Source organism: Myotis brandtii, unplaced genomic scaffold (assembly GCF_000412655.1).
Source record: "Myotis brandtii unplaced genomic scaffold, ASM41265v1 scaffold2561, whole genome shotgun sequence".
Classification (NCBI taxonomy): domain Eukaryota; kingdom Metazoa; phylum Chordata; class Mammalia; order Chiroptera; family Vespertilionidae; genus Myotis; species Myotis brandtii.
In genome coordinates, this window is record NW_005359721.1 from 173,263 (window position 1) to 194,361 (window position 21,099).

The following is a 21,099-nucleotide window of genomic DNA, read 5'->3' on the forward strand; positions in this document are numbered from 1 at the left end:
CCGAGCCTGACCGCTCTTGACTAGAAGCGAGCCATTTAGGGGAAAGAGAAAACGAAAGCGCGGCGGCTCCCTGGATCCGCCCACTTCCCACGAGCGCGCCCACACTGTTTGGGAGAGGACATGGGAATCAGATCTGAGGTTGTGGGGGGCAGCCGTCGTGCTCCACCTTCTCCATCACGCACACCGGCCCCTTCGCCTTCCCTTGCCCCCTCCTGCGGGACCCATTTGTGGAGACTTCCCCCTCCCTGGCTCAGGGCGGGCTCTTTGGTCACCTGTCTCCGGGCAGATCTGCCCCAGGCAGGTTAGCGCCAGGGTGCGCAGCCTCGCAGAGTGGACACGGGCGCCCCCTGGCGGGCGTGGCGAAGGGGCGGGGCTGCCGGCTGCGCGCTGCGCGCGGTCCTGAGTCGGAATTCCGTGCCCCAGGCGGCGAGCAGCGCGGAGCAGCGATGCTGCGGGCCAGACCACCTGCCGGGGACCTACCCCGGGCCGGAGAAGTCCTCACTGGGGTAATGAGTCTGGGCTTGGGGTTAGCAGAAGGGGGGGCGGGAGGGGCGCCTGGGGAGCTGGAAGCACCAAGGAGTGAAGCGGAGACCAACCTGGATGAGAAGGCAGCGCCAGTGCCCCAGTCCCCGCAGTGAACACGCAGCATTTCTATTCCGAGGGGGATCATAGGGGCCCGTGAAGGGACTGCGCCCGCGAGGCTGGTGGAGAAGGGGGTGCTTTGGCTCTTAGCTGGAAGCGTCAAGGGGAAGCTGCTCTAAAGCGCTTTCGCTTTCACTCTGGACTAGAGAGGGGGCTGGTTAAATCAAGGGAAGGGGTTGGAGAAGGTGCAGAGGGTTAAGGGAATGCGCCCTGGGTGAAACATGGCAGCGTTTGGGAGCGGGGAATAAGCACTGATTGAGAAGGGCCAGCGCATCACTCAGACTTTGATGGACTGGCACCTGGCTAATCAGGGCCCCAGCGCTGATAGCGAGGTCCCTGGGGCCCGGGGGCCCTTCCCCAGCCTTCCCCGGGAGGGCTCCCGCTTGGCCCGGGGCTGCGCAGCTCCCCTCGGCGCCCACTCCCACGCACGTGCTGGGGGACTTTGCCCGGGGGTGGGGGGGTGGCAGCCCAAGACTGGCTGGCTTCTGATCCCAGACTGCTCCACCACTCTCAGCTTGCGGGCACGCTGCTTCGGAGCGGTAACCCTGAAGATGTGGCGGCCCCTGGGCCCTGGCCCTCTTCATGGGGGAATTGGCCAGGGCAGGTCTCCGGGGCCAGCGCGGTGAGAAAGAGCAGGGAAACCACTTCTAGGTTAGAAACCCCCCTCGCTGCCGGACCAGCCACCGAAAGCAGAAAGCAGAAGCCAAACAGGGGGGGCCGTTAGGCCTGGGTTTTAGTCCCGGTTCTGCCACTCATTGTGTGACCTTGGGCAAGTCACTCGCCTGCTCCATGACTCAGTTTCTCACTTGAACCAGGGATCTTTAAGGCCTTTTCAAACTCAACAGCAGTAGAAAACGGGTAGCTTTACTCTTCTTCACGCTTCCTTCGTTTCTTTTCTTGAGCTGGAAGTCAGCTCGCGCTCCAATCAAATCCTCTCCCCCCCTGACTCCTGAGATGCCGCTATCTGTTCCTCTTGCTCAGAAATCCCTGAATGAAGTCTTTTCTCACCCACCTCGTGTTCCTTGCTGCTTTCCTCCTTCCTTGAAACGTGGCCCTGCTGACCATCTCCGCCCCCCACCCCCACCCCATGTTTCCCCGTGTGAGAGCTGGCTTCTGATGAAGGAAGTGTCGAGTGGAGGATTCTGGGCCCAAAAAGACATGAGCTTGTTTCCCAAGATCATGGCAGCTTGCTCTGTCAGGTCTCTCACACCTGCTCACAAGCACATGTGATGGAGACTGCAATTCACTTGAGCCAAACTTCTGCCTTAGTAGTAGCTTCGCCCCCACCTCTCTCTTCACAGTGAAAAGAACCCCACACGGAAGGTTGGGGCTTACGCTGTGGTACCTGCACCGCCTGTGCTGTCCCGCGGCCAGGCTGTGGTGTTCCCTTGCAGCCAGGAGAGACAATGGAAGGATGGAGTGGGCTCAGGCCTGAATTTCTGGGTGACCCTGAGCCAGTCCCCTCCCTCTCTGGGGATGTTTCCTCACCTCTGACAAGAGGGGATCAAGGCTCCTCCTGCTCTGACATTCCCTCCTCTCTCTCTGCAGACAACCATCATGGCGGTAGAGTTTGATGGGGGCGTGGTGGTGGGTTCTGACTCCCGGGTGTCCGCAGGGTAAGTACCCGTGAAGGTATATGCTTTGGAAGGAAGCGAATGGCCCCAAATACACATGTTTCTTACCCATTCGTGAAGAGCCTGGCGAACTGAGCTTTGGAGAAATGGAGTTAGCCTCTCAGAAAGGTGCTATGATAAGATATTGGGTGGTACTTGGGTCTCTGAATTCATGGGGCCTGAATGCTCCAGCCTGTCCCTGGAAGGAGCAGTGTCTGAGAAGGGGACAGGGATAGAGATTTGAGAGAAAAGATGGGTCTGAAAAACAGGTATCTTGGTTCTCACCTATCGCGTGTTGGACTAATTTTGTCTTTCTCCCTCCTGGCCAGTTCCCTCAGATGCAAAATGAACCTATGGGGTTAGATCCACATTATGTTATGTTCCATAGAACACATAACTTCCTCAAGATGGTTAATAGCAAACAAAAAATTGATAAAAGTAACATCATTCTTAGCTTACTCTTTTTATTTTATTATAAAATCTAAGCCTGAAATAAGTGTGATTTTGATTACTTGCAGTGTTTCATTTAGTTGAGATTATTCTTGCTTCCTGCTTTAATCCAAGCATTAAATTTCATGAGCTGTTCTCTCATCAAATGAATCTGAGAAACACTGGATGATTAACCAAAAAAGTTCCTGCCACTCTGCCAATGCTGACTGCTGCCTCCTTCCCCGCAGGGAGGCTGTGGTGAACCGGGTGTTTGACAAGCTGTCCCCCTTACACCAGCGCATCTACTGCGCGCTCTCCGGCTCGGCTGCCGATGCCCAGGCCGTGGCCGACATGGCTGCCTACCAGCTGGAGCTCCATGGGTATGACGCTTTGGGTCCTCACACTTCAGCCCCCGAGCCCCTGTGAGTGCCCTGCTCCAGGAGCACTGCCGTGGGAAACAAAAGCTTCTGGTTTGAACCGTGGCTTTTATTAGCTTTCACCCGGCCTGGGTCTCTCCACACTGGTTTCCACGCCTGTGGGGTTATTTTGAGAATCAAATTATACCTGTGAAGGCAGTTTGAGGACTGTAAGTCCCTATCCTAATGTAAATACTGAGGAAGAAAATGATGAGGTGGCCCATGGATCCGTCACCCTATGGGGAACCAAGGTCATTGGCAGAAGTGAGGCTTATCTGCTTTCACCCACAAGGGCAGGTTGTATCACTGGGGAGTGGCAGGTGAGAGCAAAGGAGGGGCAATGGAGGTGTGAGACTCGGGTTCCTGCTGCTGGGAGGGGAGCTGGAGTTTGCCCTCTGGCAGCTCTGGGTTTCAGGAGGCACTTGGCAGGGATGGTGGTGATGGCGCAGGAGGGTGAACTTCAGGAGATTGTATTGACCCCCTTCCTAACGTTTCCTTCAGGATGGAACTGGAAGAACCTCCCCTCGTTCTGGCTGCTGCAAACGTGGTGAGAAATATTAGCTACAAATACCGGGAGGAACTGTCTGCTCACCTCATGGTAGCCGGCTGGGACCAACGTGAAGGGGGCCAGGTGAGTTGCTCCCAATGCACTCCCTCCCTTGGGGTCCCCCAGTCCCCTGGAGAGGAAGCTGGTGGTCGTGTCCTTCTAGCAGTGAGTTCCCAAGACACTGCCTCTGAAAGCACAGGGCAGTCTCCTCCAACGGGGGTCGGGTCGGAGATGCCGGGCCTTCACTGCAGAGCCTGGAGGCCACCTGCTTGTCCGGTGGCAAAAAGAGAATTGATGCTTCTTTGGTCTGACTTGAGGGCGTCCCCCACCCCCCACCCCCCGCAGGTGTACGGAACCCTGGGAGGAATGCTGACTCGACAGCCCTTTGCCATTGGTGGCTCTGGCAGCACCTACATCTACGGTTATGTGGACGCAGCGTATAAGCGCGGCATGTCCCCTGAGGAGTGCAGGCGCTTCACCACGGAGGGTAATTGGCAAAGGGCAAGGTGCCGGGAGGGCTTCTTACCTGGGAAGAGTGTAGAGTAGGGGAACAGGAAGCGGAGGATGTGGGTGATCATTTAATTTAATATCCAAACTGGGACACTTTGAGAGTGAAAGGGGGCAGGACAAATGCTGAACTAGATGGGACTTCAGGACAAAAGGCATGAACCAGGACTGTTCTGAGAAGAGCAAACTAAGAAACGTGGCGCGTAAGAACCAGTGGTGAGCTGGAGCTGGCTCGGGCTAGCTCACGAGAGCCAACTGGTAAACAGTCAAGGATTTGGGAGCTGCTGTTAAGCTATTTACAACTTGACATGAATTGAGGTAGGAGTATTAAGACCATGGACATTAGGAGGTGTTCCATGTAAAGGGCATGTTTGTTTTTTTACTTTTAAGTTGGTTGTTAGCACACTACTAAGTCTGCCTCTCTAGGAGATGGGTCTGGAGTTGGAAGGTGGGAGTAGGCTTATGGGTGGAAGGGAAGGAAATGATTTTTGAAGGTAAGCCTTTCTCTCTCCCTCTCTCCCACTTGAACCCTCTGCAGCTATCACTCTGGCCATGAACAGGGATGGCTCTAGTGGGGGTGTCATCTACCTGGTCACCATTACAGCTGCCGGCGTGGACCATCGTGTGATCTTGGGCAATGAGCTGCCGAAATTCTATGACGAGTGAATCTTCCTCACACATTCCTCCTTATTTTGTAATAAACTTTATGAAATCAGGCCCGGCATGGTCCATGGGAAGGGGGTGCTGAGAGAGGTGAAGCTTAGGGGAGGGGCTCCTCCCCTCTTCCCTCCCGGGAGTCAGCGTCCCCTTTTCATTCTTTAGCCCCAAGGTCTAACACATGTTTCCCAGGAGGAGGAGGGAGGGGTATACTAGAAAGAGCCCTACACATGACAGGTCTTCATGCCTGGGTGATTTTTAAATGTTAGATACAAAATCCATTCTGACGCCCCAGGGACGAGGGTGGAAGTTGAGGTACACAGGAAAATACAAGGACAAGACTTGCCTTTTTCTTCTTCATTTTATTAATTAAATAAAATAAAGAAGGAAACAATTCCTCCAAAGTGAGGGCATAACTTCAGAAAGTGAGGAAGACAGAAATGTCACTAATACTTCAATATCTTTAGGGGAAAGACCAGCAATTTTCAACAGGTGTGAGGTGGCACAACCGTGTGCCACAAGAACCTTTAAAACATGCAATACCTGACTATTTAATCGGAGGCACTGACCTCGTTTCCTTAGATTGTCAAATAAAAAATGACAGCAGCCAACACAATAATAGCCGTCCAGTGTGAATGAATCAAAGTATACCTACTTTTTTTGTGTCAGAATGGAAAAAATGTAATATATCTCTTGGTGTGCCTCAGGATTTTAGTAGTTAGTTTGTGTGTGCCACGAGGTAAAAAATGTTGAAAATTGCTGGCTAAGACTGATAGGCAGATAAGACAGTGGCACACATGAGGGTTTGCTAAGAGCACCAGCAAACTCACCTGTAAAAGACTTCTTTCATAATGCATCCATTTACTCTAAAGGTCAATACATGATGAATGCTTAAGTTAAAACAACAACAACAGCATTTCAAAGGGGGCATTTGTGAATTTCAAAGAATAACACACACAAAAAGGTGCTATATGTATTAGATGAGGCATTCGCTAAATGCTTATAAACTTTATCTCTTAGAACCCAAACAAAAAAACCTGTATAGTGTCAACCAATGGCCTTTGGTGCCAATTCAAGGCCAACAGGAAGTCCCAATTTGGAGTGAGGTGAAGAAGGAAACTTTTTCAGCGCAAGCAGCTCAATGGTACAGCGGCTGTGGAACAACTCAATTGTGACACAGCACCGCTGTGAGGCTGCCCTGGGGCCAGCGCAGCTCATCCAAGCTCAGCTCAGCCCAGCCCAGCCCAGCCCAGCCCAGCCCGACCCAGCTCTGCTCCACTCTGCTCCACTCCGCACTAGAATTCTCTGGGGAAACTCAGTCTTCAGTCTTCAGTGGAAAGGGGAGCTGGCTTACATGGACAGAAGTCTTGGCCCCTGGTCACTGATTGGTCTGTTCCCATGCAAATGAGGACTCCAAATCCTCAAAATTTGATTGGTCCAAAAGACATTGTCCTGATTGGTCATAGTAGAGCCACTCTGATTGGTCATAGCTGCATAGCTCCAATTGGATGGGGAAAGCCTCAGTCCTATTTGTTGAAATAGGATCCCAGAAACTCCTTTATAAGAGAAGCTCAGATGGCAGAAACAGTGCAGGCAGGCAGTTCAGTGCCGGCTTCTCCCTGAAGTGCAGTTTGTGTGAGAGGCCCTATGTAGACATGGCTGCTAGGCATTACTTTTTGGTGTGTGTGTGTGTGTGTGTGTGTGTGTGTGTGTGTGTTAACCCCACAATTTAGTTTTATTCAGAGCAAAGAAAAAGGATACTTTTATTCACACTGGAAGAAACTCAGCCATTGGTTTGGAATCTGTACCCAAACCACACATGCAATGAGGACAATATTCTGCTAATGCACTTGATTTGCTGCTGCATTTGTCTACTGTTTGCCTGATATTAACAACTATAAACAGAGCAGGGCAACTAGTACTTGGAACAGTCCTTACAGTGTTAGTGCCAGGCACAACGTTTCACTTCCCTTCACACCACTGGTGCTCTGCGTACCTGGGCTTCCTCTTCTTCAGTAAAGGCATTTTCGATATTGAAGGGCTTGCAAATCTCTTCAGGGGTTTTCCCCTTGATCACATTGGCAACAGTCTTGCATGTAACATCAAGCAAACCTTTGATGCCTAAATAGTTTGCAGCCAGAATAAGTTCAAATGGTGTTCCTTGGTCAACTTTGAGGAATTCTTGGTCCCAAACAGGGATATCGTCTGTTCGCTTTGTTCTCATCATCCTCAGGAGTCTAGTTAGCCACCAGGAGCCCTACTTAGCAGGTGTCTTCTTTCTCAGGTTCACAGTAGGTACTGGTACCACTTTTGTTCAAGGACAGATGGAGGCTTGGAAAGAGTAGTCACTTGACCAAAATCACAGCAAGTTCAAACGCTGAAATCTGGGATGAAGTTTTACCATATGCCCTTCCTCTACCGCTACATCAAGCTTTCCATTCCCTCGGGCTTCATGTAGCATCTCCTCCTTGAACTCTGCAATAATTAGCCAAGTTCGTTAGTTGCCACTCAGAACCTGCTACCAGAAGCCCGAGTAACTGTGTTCAACAAGCCGCGTTCTGGCCCCGAGTGGCCTTTGCCATGCGCTTCCTGAGTGACAGGACCCGTTAGTCCCCGCTGGGAGCCCTCTTTCCTCTTCTGCCAAATGAAGGTGCTGAGTGACTTCCACGGTGGTTCACAGCTTGACGTTCAATGCCAAGTGAGCAGTGAAGCGCTATATTCACAGAAGCCCTAGGAGGCCCCTCTGGAAGCTTCTGTCTGCTTTGCTTTCTGGTCCTCAGGCTAAGCATACAAATTCAAAGTATCCTACAAGCAGCCCTACGCCCTTGGGGGAGGATCTACGTCCACTAGAGCTGGAGTCCTTCCCAGCCAGGACATTTATTTCAAAGTTTAAAATAATAGCTGAAGGCCTACCTCGCCTGCTGATCACCACTAGGAACTGGGGAGGAGACGGAAAGCTAGCACTACAGGACTGAGAGAGAGGACTCATCGCTTGGAGGCAGCCTCCCGGGTGCTGTCAGTTGGCTTTGCCCTGAAGTTAGGCCTCGGTGAGAGCTGCAGAGCGGACCAGGAGACACCCATGCTCTGGCCAGAGGAACCGAGGAAAGAGACCCTGTGGGCGGGGGAGAGTAGGGAACTGAGAACCAGAGAGGGGGACTCCCTCATTCTAGATATGAGCCTCCGGGCACTGGTGCGGGCTGAGCCTCATGGCCTGCGGCACGCCCGAAACCTGAAACGGCACAGCAGAGATTTAACCTCTTAAAATGAGAAAGCTCTCCTGTTCTTTATTGGCCAGCAATTATGTCCCTGTGCCCCTTATTCCTAAAAGGGCTTAGAGCAGCTCCCAGGGACAGACACAATTTAAAACGAAGAAGAAGAAGAAATTGGAGCAAAGAGAAAATAAAGTTTAGAAATAAGTGAAGCGAAAGGGACCATGAATAGTGGAGTCAGCGTGGTACTGCACAAAAGGCAGACACCAAGAGGGGAGGGTCGATGGACTAAACGTGCTATTAAGAAGTTAATGTTATTAATAAAGTAGAATTACCTAAAAAAATTAAGGGAAGACCAGGGGTAAGACTAATATACAACATGAATATCTTAACACATTGCGGACCAGTAGTTTTTTGTTTTGTTTTGTTTTAATATATTTTATTGATTTTTTACGGCAAGGAAGGGAGAGGGATAGTTAGAAACATCGATCTGCTGCCTCCTGCACACCCCCCACTGGGAATGTGCCCACAACCAAGGTCCATGCCCTTGACCAGAATCAAACCTGGGACCCTTCAGTCCGCAGGCTGACGCTCTACCCACTGAACCAAACCAGCTAGGGCCGGACCAGTAGTTTTATTGCTAGCTTTACCCAGTGGCCAAATAAGTTTCTATTGAACGAGTACAAAAAACATTTTACATAAATGTTAAAAGGCATGCTTTAAAATTAAATACCCATTGCATTTGAAGTTATTTATTACATGTTCTTACAAGCTAATATCTTTTTAAAGTATGATACTTTGTAAAACACTGTATAATATGAAGCGAGAATTCTCCTGATCCGTCCACAATGTGTTAAGAAAAAGCAGACTGCCTTACACTGGCTACAGGAGCAGATTGTAAGGACTGGGGAATTTTGAAAGGCAGCTGTTAACCGGTGGCAGCCGGACACGGGCCATGGCGGAAGCATTTATGCCCCAGAAGCCAGCACTGCTCCCAGGCAAAGCTTTCCCCAGAGAGCCAGTCTACCGGGCACATTTATCAGGAGGAACCAACTGGCTGAGCTACAGGATAGTGAAAGCAAAGAAGGAAATGAAATTAGGTATAAGATTCGTTAAGAAATGAAAAGCCGTAAGAAATAAAAAAAATTTCAAGTCACAGAACATTTACTGAAATAGAACATGCACTATGCCATAGAGAAAACACCAAGAAATTCCAAAGTATTAAACACAGTTAAAACATTACTCAGAAAGAATTATATAGCTTTAAATACATTTATTAGAACAAAAAAAGTTAAAAATATATAACCTAAAAATTCTCCTAATAAATCTGGATAAAGAGCAATTGAGCAAACCTAAAGAAATAAGAAGGAAATTACAGTGGGGCCTTGACTTACGAGTGTCCCGACTAACGAGTTTTTTGAGATACCAGCTGTCTCTCGGCAGATTTTTTGCATTGAGTTGATAGAGTAATTTGAGTTAACGAGCTCCTTAACGAGCTTGGTCTCAGAACGAATTAAACTCGTAAGTCAAGGCCCCACTGTATAAACATAAGAATAGAAAGCAATTTACTAGAAAACAAAACTATGTAGTAAAGGTTCACAAAACCCAAAGCTGCTTCTTAAAAAAATATTTGAGATATTCAGACTTAGAACCAGACTGATCATAAATAAAGGGGAGAAAGGAATGAATAAACAAAATACAGAATGAAAAGGACGGAATAGCTATAGCTATAACAGATATGAAACATAAAGGTTTTATGAACAAGTATATACTAATAAAGTTGAAAACCTCTATGAGATAAATTCCTAGAAAAATTTAAGCTACAAAAATTAGCAAGAAGAAATACAAAATTTGACTATGCCAATAAATATTGAAAAAATAGAAAATGTTGCCAAAAGCCTCTAATAAAAATATATTTTTTAAAATGCTCAGCCCTGGCCAGTGTGACTCAGTTGGTTGGAGCATCATCCCGTACACTGAAAGGTTCCATTCCCGGACATGACACATACCTAGTTTTCGGCTCAATCTCCAGGCCGATAGGGGGCATATGTGGGAGCCAACTGATCAATGTTTCTCTCTCATGTCCATTTTTTTTTCTCTCTCTCTTCCCCTCCCTCTTCCCCTCCTTCCCCCTCTCTCTAAAAATAAAAATCAATGAAAATGTCCTAAGGTAAGGCTTTTAAAAAATGCCCAGATGGTTTCATAGGTGAGATACATCAAACATTCAAGTAATACGCAACTCCTACCTTATGTTGTTGTTTTTTATCAGAAGATAGAAAAAAGATTAAAAGCTGCTCAGCTAATGTTATCAGGCTAGTACAATCTTGATTCCAAGTTGAGGTATGGAAAAGTCAAGGAAAGAAAACAGGCCATTTCACTTTGAACATAGGTGGGAAGAATAAATAATTATTTATGAACTGAATTCAACAGTATTAAAAATAATAATAATATATCAAGATCAAGTGAAAAGTCCTTAGAATGCAAGGATACTTCAATGTAATAAAATATATTACTATAATTCACCATATTAAAGAAGAAAATCATCTGCTTTTCTCAATTAATTAATGAAGACATTTTATAAAGTTAAATATTCATTTATGATTTGTGAAAAAAGTTAAGGAACCAGGAATCAAATAAAAGTTTCTTCTCTTGGCAAAGGTTGTTATTCAAAAGATCTATGACAAGCAGTATACATAATGGAAACATCTTAGGTGCCCAAGACAAGAATGCTCACTGTAATTACTAGTTAAACATAGCACGGAGTTCTGCTTAATGCATCAGGAAAGAAAGAGAAATAAGAAGACTGAATAAAACTATTGTTACTTGAAGATTGTATGATCATCTACTTAAAAATAAAAAACAACAGAAGCAGTAAACCATCAAAATAACAAAAAAATTAACCAAGGTTTTTAGCCATAAGAACAACTTACAAAAATCAATAGCGTTTCTCTACACCAGAATAACCAATAAGAAATACAATAAAAATTAGAAATAATTTACAATAGCTGGAAAACTACTAAAGTATTTACTGATTCAGTTAAGAATTCATAGAAAATGCCCTATGGTTGGAGCAATGGGGACTGAAGAGTCCTAGGTTTGATTCCAGACAAGGGCATGTACCTTGGTTGTAGGCTTGATCCCCAGTCCTGGCCCAGGGTGCATGCAGGAGACAACCAATCGATGTGTCTCTCTCACATCGATATCTCTCTCTCTCTGTCTCTCCCCCTCCCTTCCTCTCTGTCTAAAAATCAATGGGAAAAAATGTCCTAGGGTGAGGATTAACAACAGCAACAACAAAAGAATTAATAGAAAAAAATGTAAACTCTAAAAAAGTTACTGAATATAATTTGAAATTATAGAAAGTCATTTTGCATTCTTGAATGACATAATAATCATAAAGATATCAATTGCCCCCCAAATTAATCTTTAAATTGAGTGTAATCCCAATTGAAACCCCATTTGACCTTTTAAAGGAAATCTATAACTATACCTCAAAGGATATATGATAGTACTAAAGTCATCAAACAGCTAAACAAACCTTTAAGTAAAAGCAATATAAAGGGAAACTTGTCTTAAGAAACATTAAGACATTCTATGGAACTGAGATTATTTAAAAAGCATTACTATAAATCAAATAGTTCTTTTAAAAGAATAATTCATTGACAATGGAAAGGAAATCCAAAATGAGGCTGGAAATAGAGAGCTGACAGAAAAATCCACATATATATTTCAATACAATTGGTACCATAAGTTGATGGGGAAATTCTGTATTGTTTAATAGATGTGATCTGTAATAATAAAAAGGTAATATGCTAATTAGACCAGACATCTTCCGGATGTCCTTCTTTTTTTTTTTTAAATATATTTTATTGATTTTTTACAGAGAGGAAGGGAGAGAGATAGAGAGTTAGAAACATCGATGAGAGAGAAACATCGATCAGCTGCCTCCTGCACACCCCCCACTGGGGATGTGCCCGCAACCAAGGTACATGCCCTTGACTGGAGTTGAACCTGGGACCCTTGAGTCCGCAGGTCGACGCTCTATCCACTGAGCCAAACCGGTCAGGGCCGGATGTCCTTCTTGATGAAGACGGGGACAGAGGGAAGCCAGCCTGGGTCCCATGTGCCCCAGAGAAACCAGTGCCGGCAGCCGGGGGAAGGAAGGCCTACTCTTGCACAAATTTTCGTGCATCGGGCCCCTAGTTATAAAATAATGGCTCACTGTATAAAGAAATGCAAAGCTGGATTCTAACCTAATGCCATGTACAATAGCAGGTTGAAGCCCCAAAAGGGAAATGGGAAACTTGACCTGTAATAGAATAAAACATAAAAATTACCTTTGGGACCAGGGACAGGGAAGGACTTCTTTATATAAATCCCCCAAAACCATAATAGGAAACCTTATTTCAGTGCATCAAAATTAAAGACTTTTTTTTAAATGAAGACCATGGACAACTCTTATATACAAATAACAGAATGGGAGAGGATGTTTGCATTGTCTAAAACCCATCAGGATAATATCCAGAATATACAGTGAACTGCAAATCAGTAACAAAGGCAGCAACCCCTAGAGAAAAATGCACAAAGGACAAGCATGGACTTTGCAAAAGAGGAAACAAAAAAGGCGATGAGTGCTTGAAGAGATCATCAAGTTCAACAATAATCACAGGAAGACAAATTCACACATTACTTTGTTCCTATTAAGCTGGAAGCATCAGGGAGTTAGATGATGCCAAATGGTGAGAAACAAGGGTAAGGAGCCCCCGCTCTGCTAGTGAAACCCAATAGGGCCGCCTTCTGGGGAGAGTTCTGTGATACTAATCCATGCAGCGCCATGGCCCACCAGTCCCACCGTGGGACACCCCTCCTACCTCCCTCAGGCCCCGAGGAGACTTGCACAAGCACGGCCTCTGTAAGTATTGGGGTGGCAGGGAGAGGGGCAAACTTTGTGTAGACCAGAGGGAGGGTGGGAAACTGAGAGCTCACCCCAGGACTGCAAAAAGGTTAATAAAAGAAGTACATTAAACGCACACCCAGTAACATGTGTGGGTCTTTAAAACACAGGGTAGAGGGAAAGTACAAGTAACAGAATGAACAATTTGGCACAAAGCCACTCACTTTAAACAAAAAATAAATACACACAGAACAACACATATCTTGTAAGAATCCATATAGCAAAAGGATAAATACAAAACACATTAGACGGTTGAATTTAGTGAGGGAACTGGGGGTGGGAAATTGGGATAAAAATGAATAAATAATAACAAGCACAGGAGATTTTGTATGGGCCAATGATGAACATGTGCCATGAACTGAAGAATATAATTAATTCTACCACTTGCACCTAAAATGTTTAGAAAGTCAATGAGGCAAAGGAAATCATATCTCCGAAAGCAATTTCTTCTATTTTTTTATGACAAATAATAGGTAATTCCATATTTTTCCCATCCAATAAGTAAACAGGATATAAAATATTCAACTGAAGATCAGGGTTTAGAGGGCAGGATTTAAGAATACTTGGATTTTCCCTACATTTGCAGTCCTCTCTCCAATGCATATGTATAACTTTTATTCTAAATCTTTTAGAATCTAGTTAACATGTTCCATTTAATAAAACAAACTAGAATATGTGAATTATCTTTGATCCTCCTTATGGGCATACATTGTAAGAATAAAAATGTTTTAACTCCAGTGGGCCTATTTGGAAGCACTGGAAATTGGTTCAACAATATTCATTGTTACCCAACAATGTTTATGACAGAGTTCTATGTGTAATGTAATGACATGTAACACAGAGCACATGCTCTCAGAGACCCAGAGATGAAGTGTGGAGATTCAATTTATTTCTAACCTGTGTTGGCGTGGAAGAGACTGGGTTTCTCCGGGAAATAACCTTTTGTAGGAAGTGCATTAGTCAAGGTTCTCAGAGAAACAGGAGCAATAGAATCTATATAATAAAGAGCCAAAATCATAAAGGCTGATCAGACTGGAAGTCAGTTCTGGGTTGCCTGGTGACCCAGCATTGACTGGGGCCACTGGGGGCACCCCGACCAAGCACTGACTGCCTAGGGGGCTGCATATCAAGCCCAGAGAGAGGCCTGTGGAGAGAGAGGCAGGGTCTAAGGCCTGTGGAGAGAGAGGCAGGGTCTAATCGGTAGCCTCTGTGGCTGCCCAACGGAATTTGCCTCTCTTTCTCTTCAGGCCTCCATCAGGGCTGCTGATCAGCCCTGCCTTTCTGATCAGGCCTCGTTGATAGGCCCAGAGACACTGACTGGCATAGAAACTGACCAAACAGAACCAAATCTGGGTGAATGTAAGGAGCCAATGGCTGCCTAGGAGGCAGAGCTTTTGACACTGACTGGCATAGAAACTGACCAATCAGAACCAAATTGGCTGGCAGAGGAGGTCAGTTGGGAGCAGATCAGACAGGCAGGGGAGGGCAGTTAGGGGCAATCAGGCAGGGAGAGGCAGTTAGGGGTGATCAGACAGTCAGGCAGAGAGGTTAGGAGCAATCAGGCAGGCAGGCAGAGGGTTAGGGGCAATCAGGCAGGCAGGCAGGTGAGTGGTTAGGAGCCAGTGGTCCCAGATTGTGAGGGGGTGTCTGACCGCCGGACATTCCCCAAGGGGTCCCCGATTGGAGTGGGTGCAGGCTGGGCTGAGGGAACCCCCCCCCTTCCGTGCACAAATTTCGTGCACCGGGCCTCTAGTGTACATATAAAGAGCTTCCTTTAAGGACTTGGCTATGCAGTGTGGGGCTGGCAAGTCCAGATCTGCAGGGCAGGCTGGAGGCTCAGGGAGGAGCTGATGCTGCAGTGGAGTGGGAAGGCAGTCTAGAAGCCGAACCTCCTCCTCCTCCTCCTCCTCCTCCTCCTCCTCTTCCTCCTCCTCCTTCTCCTCTGGCACCTCGTTCTATTTCTCTTTAGGCCCGCCCACATTGCAGAGGGTAAGCCGCTTTACTCAAATCTAGTGATTTAAAAGTTAATCTCATCTGAAAAAGACCTTCACAGCAACAGTAAAGTATCCAGTGCCAAGCTGACCCAAAACCAGGCAGCCCCCGGCTCAAGGTGAAACAAGACAACCGTGACAGGGTGCTGAGGAAGGACACCGATTCCGCACTAACCAGCGAGGACAGCTGAACCATCACTGCCGCCGGACTGGCCTCATGTCCAAGGCCACATGCTACCAGGTTTTAGCTTAGGATTGGGGCCAGACCCGGCTGGATGAGTCTGCTGAGGTTTCTGCCTCTGCCTCCACAGGCTGGCTGCATAGATGGCGCTAGAGAGCATCCAAAGAGAAAGACTAAAGCCAAAGCTTCCCATCCAAACTCGAGATAAGAATGAAAACTTTTCAAAAGCCCTGATAGCGATCTTAAAGGACACCTTTCCTCCCGTAACCCAGCAGATACAGATAAGGGCCATGCCTCAGGCTGATGATAAAGGTTGTGAAGTTGTAGGCTAAGGTGAGGCCTCCAGCGGGAATGGATTTGGAGCCTGAGATATGAAATGGAGACATATGAAGAGAGACAGAGAACTGTGAACCACCACGTCCCCCAAACACCTTCGTGGAAGAAGCAGACCCAGAGCTTTAGTTCGCGGTTGCTGTGCAACAAATGACACCAAAATTTAGCAGCTTAAAAGAACAAATATGTATAATTAGGCATTATTGGGACAATCAGGAAAATAGGAATACGATGTATATATTTTATCATATTGAATCAATTTTACTTATTGTGGGGGTGATTGTGGTATCGTGGTTACATAGGAGGGTATATAGAAATCCCCCTGCTCTTAAAACACACCCGGCAAACTGGTGTCATAGTGTCCAAAATTACTGTCGAATGGTTTAACAAAATAATTCCTCAACAGTAAGCGGATAAATAACGTGTAGAATGTTCATACGATTGAATGCTATATTAGCAATGCATTTTAACCAACGGCTGATAATACAACAACATGGACAAAACTGATAGAAATAATATTGAGGGAAGATGCCAGATACACACAAAAATACGCAATATATGTTTCAGTTCTCTATTGCTGTGTAGCAAACCATCCTAAACTTTGTGGCGTAACACAAAAACAATCATTTTATTACTTCCGGTGAGTCTGGATTAACTGGGCTCTACGAACACTGACGTGGCCCACGAGCCACGTGGACGGCCACCAGCGGCCCCTGCTGCCCATCAGACGGTGCATCTTCAGAACACTGCAAACGCGCTACCTCCCGGGCCTTGCCTCCCACAGGGCAGGTGTGTGTGTGTGTGTGTGTGTTGGGCGGGGGCGCGAGGGGGGGGGGCGTGTCTCCCTTCCCCTCGCCCCGTTGGAAGCCAGCGCACAAACACCGGGCCTGCATCCCACCATCCAATCCATCCACCTGAGAGTCAACCCAAAACCGAGGCCAGGAGGAAACGGGCCTCGTTCTGCATTCACTCGCTGGCAACGTGACCAAGAAGCAACTGGCTTTTGGGGAAGCAGCGGTCGAAAAGGTGAATTCCTGGAACAGAAGTGGCTTGGGAGCGTCGGGGCTGGTTACCCAGAAGCCCCGTCCTGACAGCGGGGAACAGCGCGGGGAGCCCGGGCGGCGCGGCTCCATCAGGCCTTGATCGGTTCCTAAGGAGCCGGCCGCGGTGGCTGCAGCATTTCCACCCTGAAAGCCTAATTCCAGAGAAATGTACTGGTTAGACTTTTCAAAGTGTTATCAAAACCGATTAACCAGGAAGAATACAAGAGATTTGTGCCAAGAGTATTTGCAAAACAATGTGCTGCCTTAGAGATTCAAACTGTTTACTGCGCTCCAGGGTCATAAAAGCACGGCCTTGGCCTGGCCTTACCGCCTTTGCCAGCGGGAGGGCGCGGCAGCACCTTATCGCTCTCTCGGGCCAACCTCCCACGGAGCCGCAGCCGCCGGCAACATCCTGGACACCCAGACTCCACCAGGCAGGATAATGAGAAAGTGTTCAAGTGCGGTGTGAAATATTCAAGCAAGCACAGTTCTGCCGTATTTATAATTCTAGGAACATTGTCCCTCACATTCCCGCCCCCAAGGTACAGAACTGACCAAGTAAGCTTTTTTTCAGAAATGCTCTAATTCAGTGTCATTAATTGCATAGTCTCTTTCATTTGGCTATTTTAGGATTAAGACGTAAAGACCTCCTTGTTGTGTAGTTATCAAAACGAAGGTCTTATGACATTAAGGCTAGAGAGTTCGTATCTGTCTGGAAGGATTTAGCCCTTAAGGTCATAATTTTATTTTTCCCCTTTTTTATTAAATTTATTGGGATGACATTGGTTAATATGGTCGCGTAGGTTTCAGGTGTGGGTTTCTATGTCACAGGGTCTGTATCAGATCTCCCCTTACCATATATCAGGACCCCCTTCAGCTCCACCCCCTCCCTCTGGCAGCCACCACACTGCAGTTTGTGTTCACGAGCTTCAGTTTTACAGCCCACATGAGTGAAATCACATGGCTCTTACTTTCTCTGACTGACTTATTTCACCAGCATAATGTTCTCGAGGTCCATCCATGTTGTTGCAAATGGCGATATTCCATCCTTTCCATGGGTCGTAATTTTAATCACTTCTGTCATCACCAGAAATACTTTTATTGCCACCCATCAGCTCACTTACTCTGAGAACCTCCCTCAGCTCACCTCTGCAGTTTGCTCGCAGTGCCTCTGCCTGTGGTGAAGTCCACTTTCTCTGAGGTGCCCAGCTCACCAGTGACCCTGGCTGCTCGGGGGCATCCTTCCCCACCTGTCAGGCGGGGACTTACCCGGGAGCCAGCAGGCTGGAACTTCATAGGCCTTGTTTCCACGTAGGAACTCAGTCCTTTCTCTCAAATACCGACTTTTCATACCCGATCGAATGAGAGTTTGCTTTAAATGTGACCTTTCTGGCATGACCATGGTCCCAATTTGGAGATGGGCCTGCTGAACCCTGGCACACCAGCACATCGCCATAAAACACAGCACCCATCAAAGCGCCTTGTGGAGTATTTGCAGGAAAGAGCTATATATATATACCTGATTTTCTATAGGATCATCATACGTTCCACCAGTGACACCATCTACAAAAATGTTTGATTGTTGGTAGATGTGTGGTAGTTCTAAAAAGCAAAACTTCACTCAATGTCTTTTAGTAAAGGGTCACTGAGATTTTCTAGGCTTAAACAATTGCAGAAGCATTTCTCAGAATTCCAATTAGCAGGGTCATCATGGTCTGTAATTTCTCCTCATATTTATACTCTGTAATCGATATTAAGGTTTACCGTAGGATATATTTTTCTTGAATTCTGAATTTCCATTAGAAAAGAACGTTTGGTTTCCATTTCCAAAGCATAGGCTAAAGCTGAGGGGTATAGGTAGACAAGTCAAGAAGAAAATTAGTTTTCTCGTACGCTCATCAGAAAACAAAACATTTAAAACAATGTTCTAAAACAAATTATCATGATCACATATTAGATAGCAGTTTCGTCCCGTCTTATTTCTTGTTCCGCTAACAGATGCCAGTGAATCCATCTGCTTCTGCCCTGAAGTCCTGTAAGTCCCAGAGCTTCGCCGGGGAAGGAAGTCCGTTCTCGTGGGTCCACTCGCTGCAATAACCTGGCAGTCGTCCCGCGGGCTTCCGAGATCGCCCTTTTCCGCTGCTTCCCTCAGGAGCCCCTCACAGCAAGGCCTTCAGGCGGGCATGCGAGCAAGGCAGGCAGCGTCTGCCTGGAGCGAGACTGGACGGCACTGTGGCATCAGTCGCAGTGGCCAGCGACATCGGAAGGAGGAGTAGAGTCTTCCGGGTACCACACTTTCACAGACTTACCAGTCGTTACTCGGAGGTAGACACGCGTTACAGACGGTGAGGGCGCTGACAGCTGTCCAGGCCAGCCAGCCTGTGAAGCGTGACTGGGACTCCTACCAGTTCCACCAATTCTGGGTATCTTAACCCAGAGACCAAATCTTCTTACTGAGTGTATTACTGCCCGGCTTGGAATAGGAACAGGAGCAGGCTTTTACATTTCCTGAAACATATTTTTACCTGCACAAAATTAATAAAGGAAAGTGGGTGTGTGTGTGTGTGTGTGTGTGTGTGTGTGTGTGTATTTGTCAGCTTTTCCACATTGTAGGTCCGACACACAGAGTAGCTCTTTCGACAGAGCTGAATTGATTTAAAATATGTAAAGCATGCCAAATGCACTAATTACTTCTGGCCGCCTTCATTTTATAAGGCTAACCTGAAAATAAAGGCCTTCAAAGTGAGAGGCAACAGCATGTAGTTGAGGTCAGTCAGAAGCTATTCGGGAAGCAGTGACTCAGGCAGAAGCCCAAACAGTGTTCCTATTAGGGGACAAAGGCGATGGTATTTGCTAAAAAGGGAAGGGGAACAATTACATCCACAGAAGGAAGGCATTTCTAAAGGTGCTGAATGATATTTTAAATGTTCAGTCCCACAGTCCTCAGTCTGGTCATAATACTTGCTTCCTGGTTATCTTTGCAAACATTCCTTTGGGAAACAAGGCTGCTTCGGCGAAGTGCAAAGGTTATTCTGCCCGGTTTTAACATCCAAAGGTCAGAGGCATAAGACATGCCAGGCAGCTCCTCTGGGAGGGCAGCTGGGCTCCATTTTACAGTGGCCCCGGTTGTCTCACAGGGTGAAAGATTAAGCCTTTGGTGCTATCTAGTGGTCAAGTGGGTAGCGACTACCTAGTGGGAAAAAACTAGTTTCTTTTTTTAGAGTAAACAATAGCGTGACAGTTTAATATTCTGAACTGAGGGTCTGGGTTTCAGGAAGGAATAAAAAATAACTTTCAGAGGAAGCAGGTCACTTAATTAACGTCAGTGCACAGGTACCTGAGAGTGAGCAATTGCTACAGCTTTTGCTACCCCAATAACCAGAGTGACAAAGCCTTTTAAAATAAATATAAAAAAAGCAATGTAATAATTATAAGCAGTTTTAGGTCTCAGAAGCAACGGCTTTCGTGATCTGTTTCAAAACTGTTCTAAGCATAAAGTCATCAGGATGGTGAGTGAAGGAATTCTGATGAGAACAGAGATCTCAGCTGGGCCGATCACACTAAAAGGGGGAACCTTTTTCTACCTCGTTTTAAGAGTACAACGACTATTCCAAGTCCAGCCGTGAACTACACGTCCTCTCTTTTTTTGCTCCTGAATTTTAATTCATCGTTACATGTGTGTTTTAAACACATGGAAATGAGCATATAGTTAGAAGACAATATAATTTAAAGCTTTCAACTTCAGCTTAAAATGTAAGTAACCTATTAACAATACACTAATGTATATGCCCCAGTGAATGTACCACCTCAATTTGAGCTTTGCAAAAAGTAAACACAGCCCTGGCTGGTGTGGCTCAGTTGGTTGAGTATCATCCTGTGCACAAAAAAGTCACCGGTTCAACCCCCAGTCAGGTGCATGTGGGAGGCAGCCTACTGATGTTTCTCTCTCACATCAATGTTTCTCTCTTTCTCTCCCCCTCCCTTCCTCTCTCTAAAAAAATCAATAGAAACATATTTATTAAAGAAGTAAATATAGACAAGACTATATATGTAAAAGCCACTTGGTAAGCAGTAATTTTTCTCTTTATCTCTAAGACAAATTATTATTTCTTTTAAGAATTTTGCAGGTAATAAAAAGCCACCTATTAATTAACTCAATTTAAGTTGAGTTAATTTTTAAAATCATAAAAATCATTTACATAGAGACTACAGAGCAACATAATCACTATTAATCTTAGAAGTCTTTTTAAGAGGTGAAATTTTTAAATTTTACAGCGAGTAAGTGGAGTAACTAAGTCAAATGGTTTGCAGCGTTGTTCAACGTTCACAAGAGGCAATGGTTTAACAAACAAAAGCATCTCTTGATAATAATTAGAGTAAATGTTAATGTTTGCATTTAGGTTTACTTCCCAGAAGTTGAGGCAGCAAGTGAGTCTAAGAATGGAGAACTTTGCCGAAACCGGTTTGGCTCAGTGGATGGAGCGTCGGCCTGCGGACTGAAAGGTCCCAGGTTCGATTCCGGTCAGGGGCATGTACCTGGGTTGTGGGCACATCCCCAGTGGGAGATGTGCGGGAGG

At 46.3% G+C, this 21,099-nt stretch overlaps 1 protein-coding gene across 1 annotated transcript; it reads left to right on the forward strand.

Annotated features, from left to right (window-relative positions):
• The first annotated feature begins 253 nt into the window (after positions 1-253).
• Positions 254-4,870, forward strand: PSMB9 (proteasome subunit beta 9). The gene is made up of 6 exons (XM_005867929.2): positions 254-506; positions 2,191-2,258; positions 2,933-3,064; positions 3,602-3,731; positions 3,993-4,134; positions 4,693-4,870. Exons 1-6 carry the CDS (start codon positions 447-449, stop codon positions 4,818-4,820), a joined length of 660 nt encoding a protein of 219 aa, XP_005867991.1. The 5' UTR covers positions 254-446; the 3' UTR covers positions 4,821-4,870.
• Positions 4,871-21,099: the final 16,229 nt, after the last annotated feature.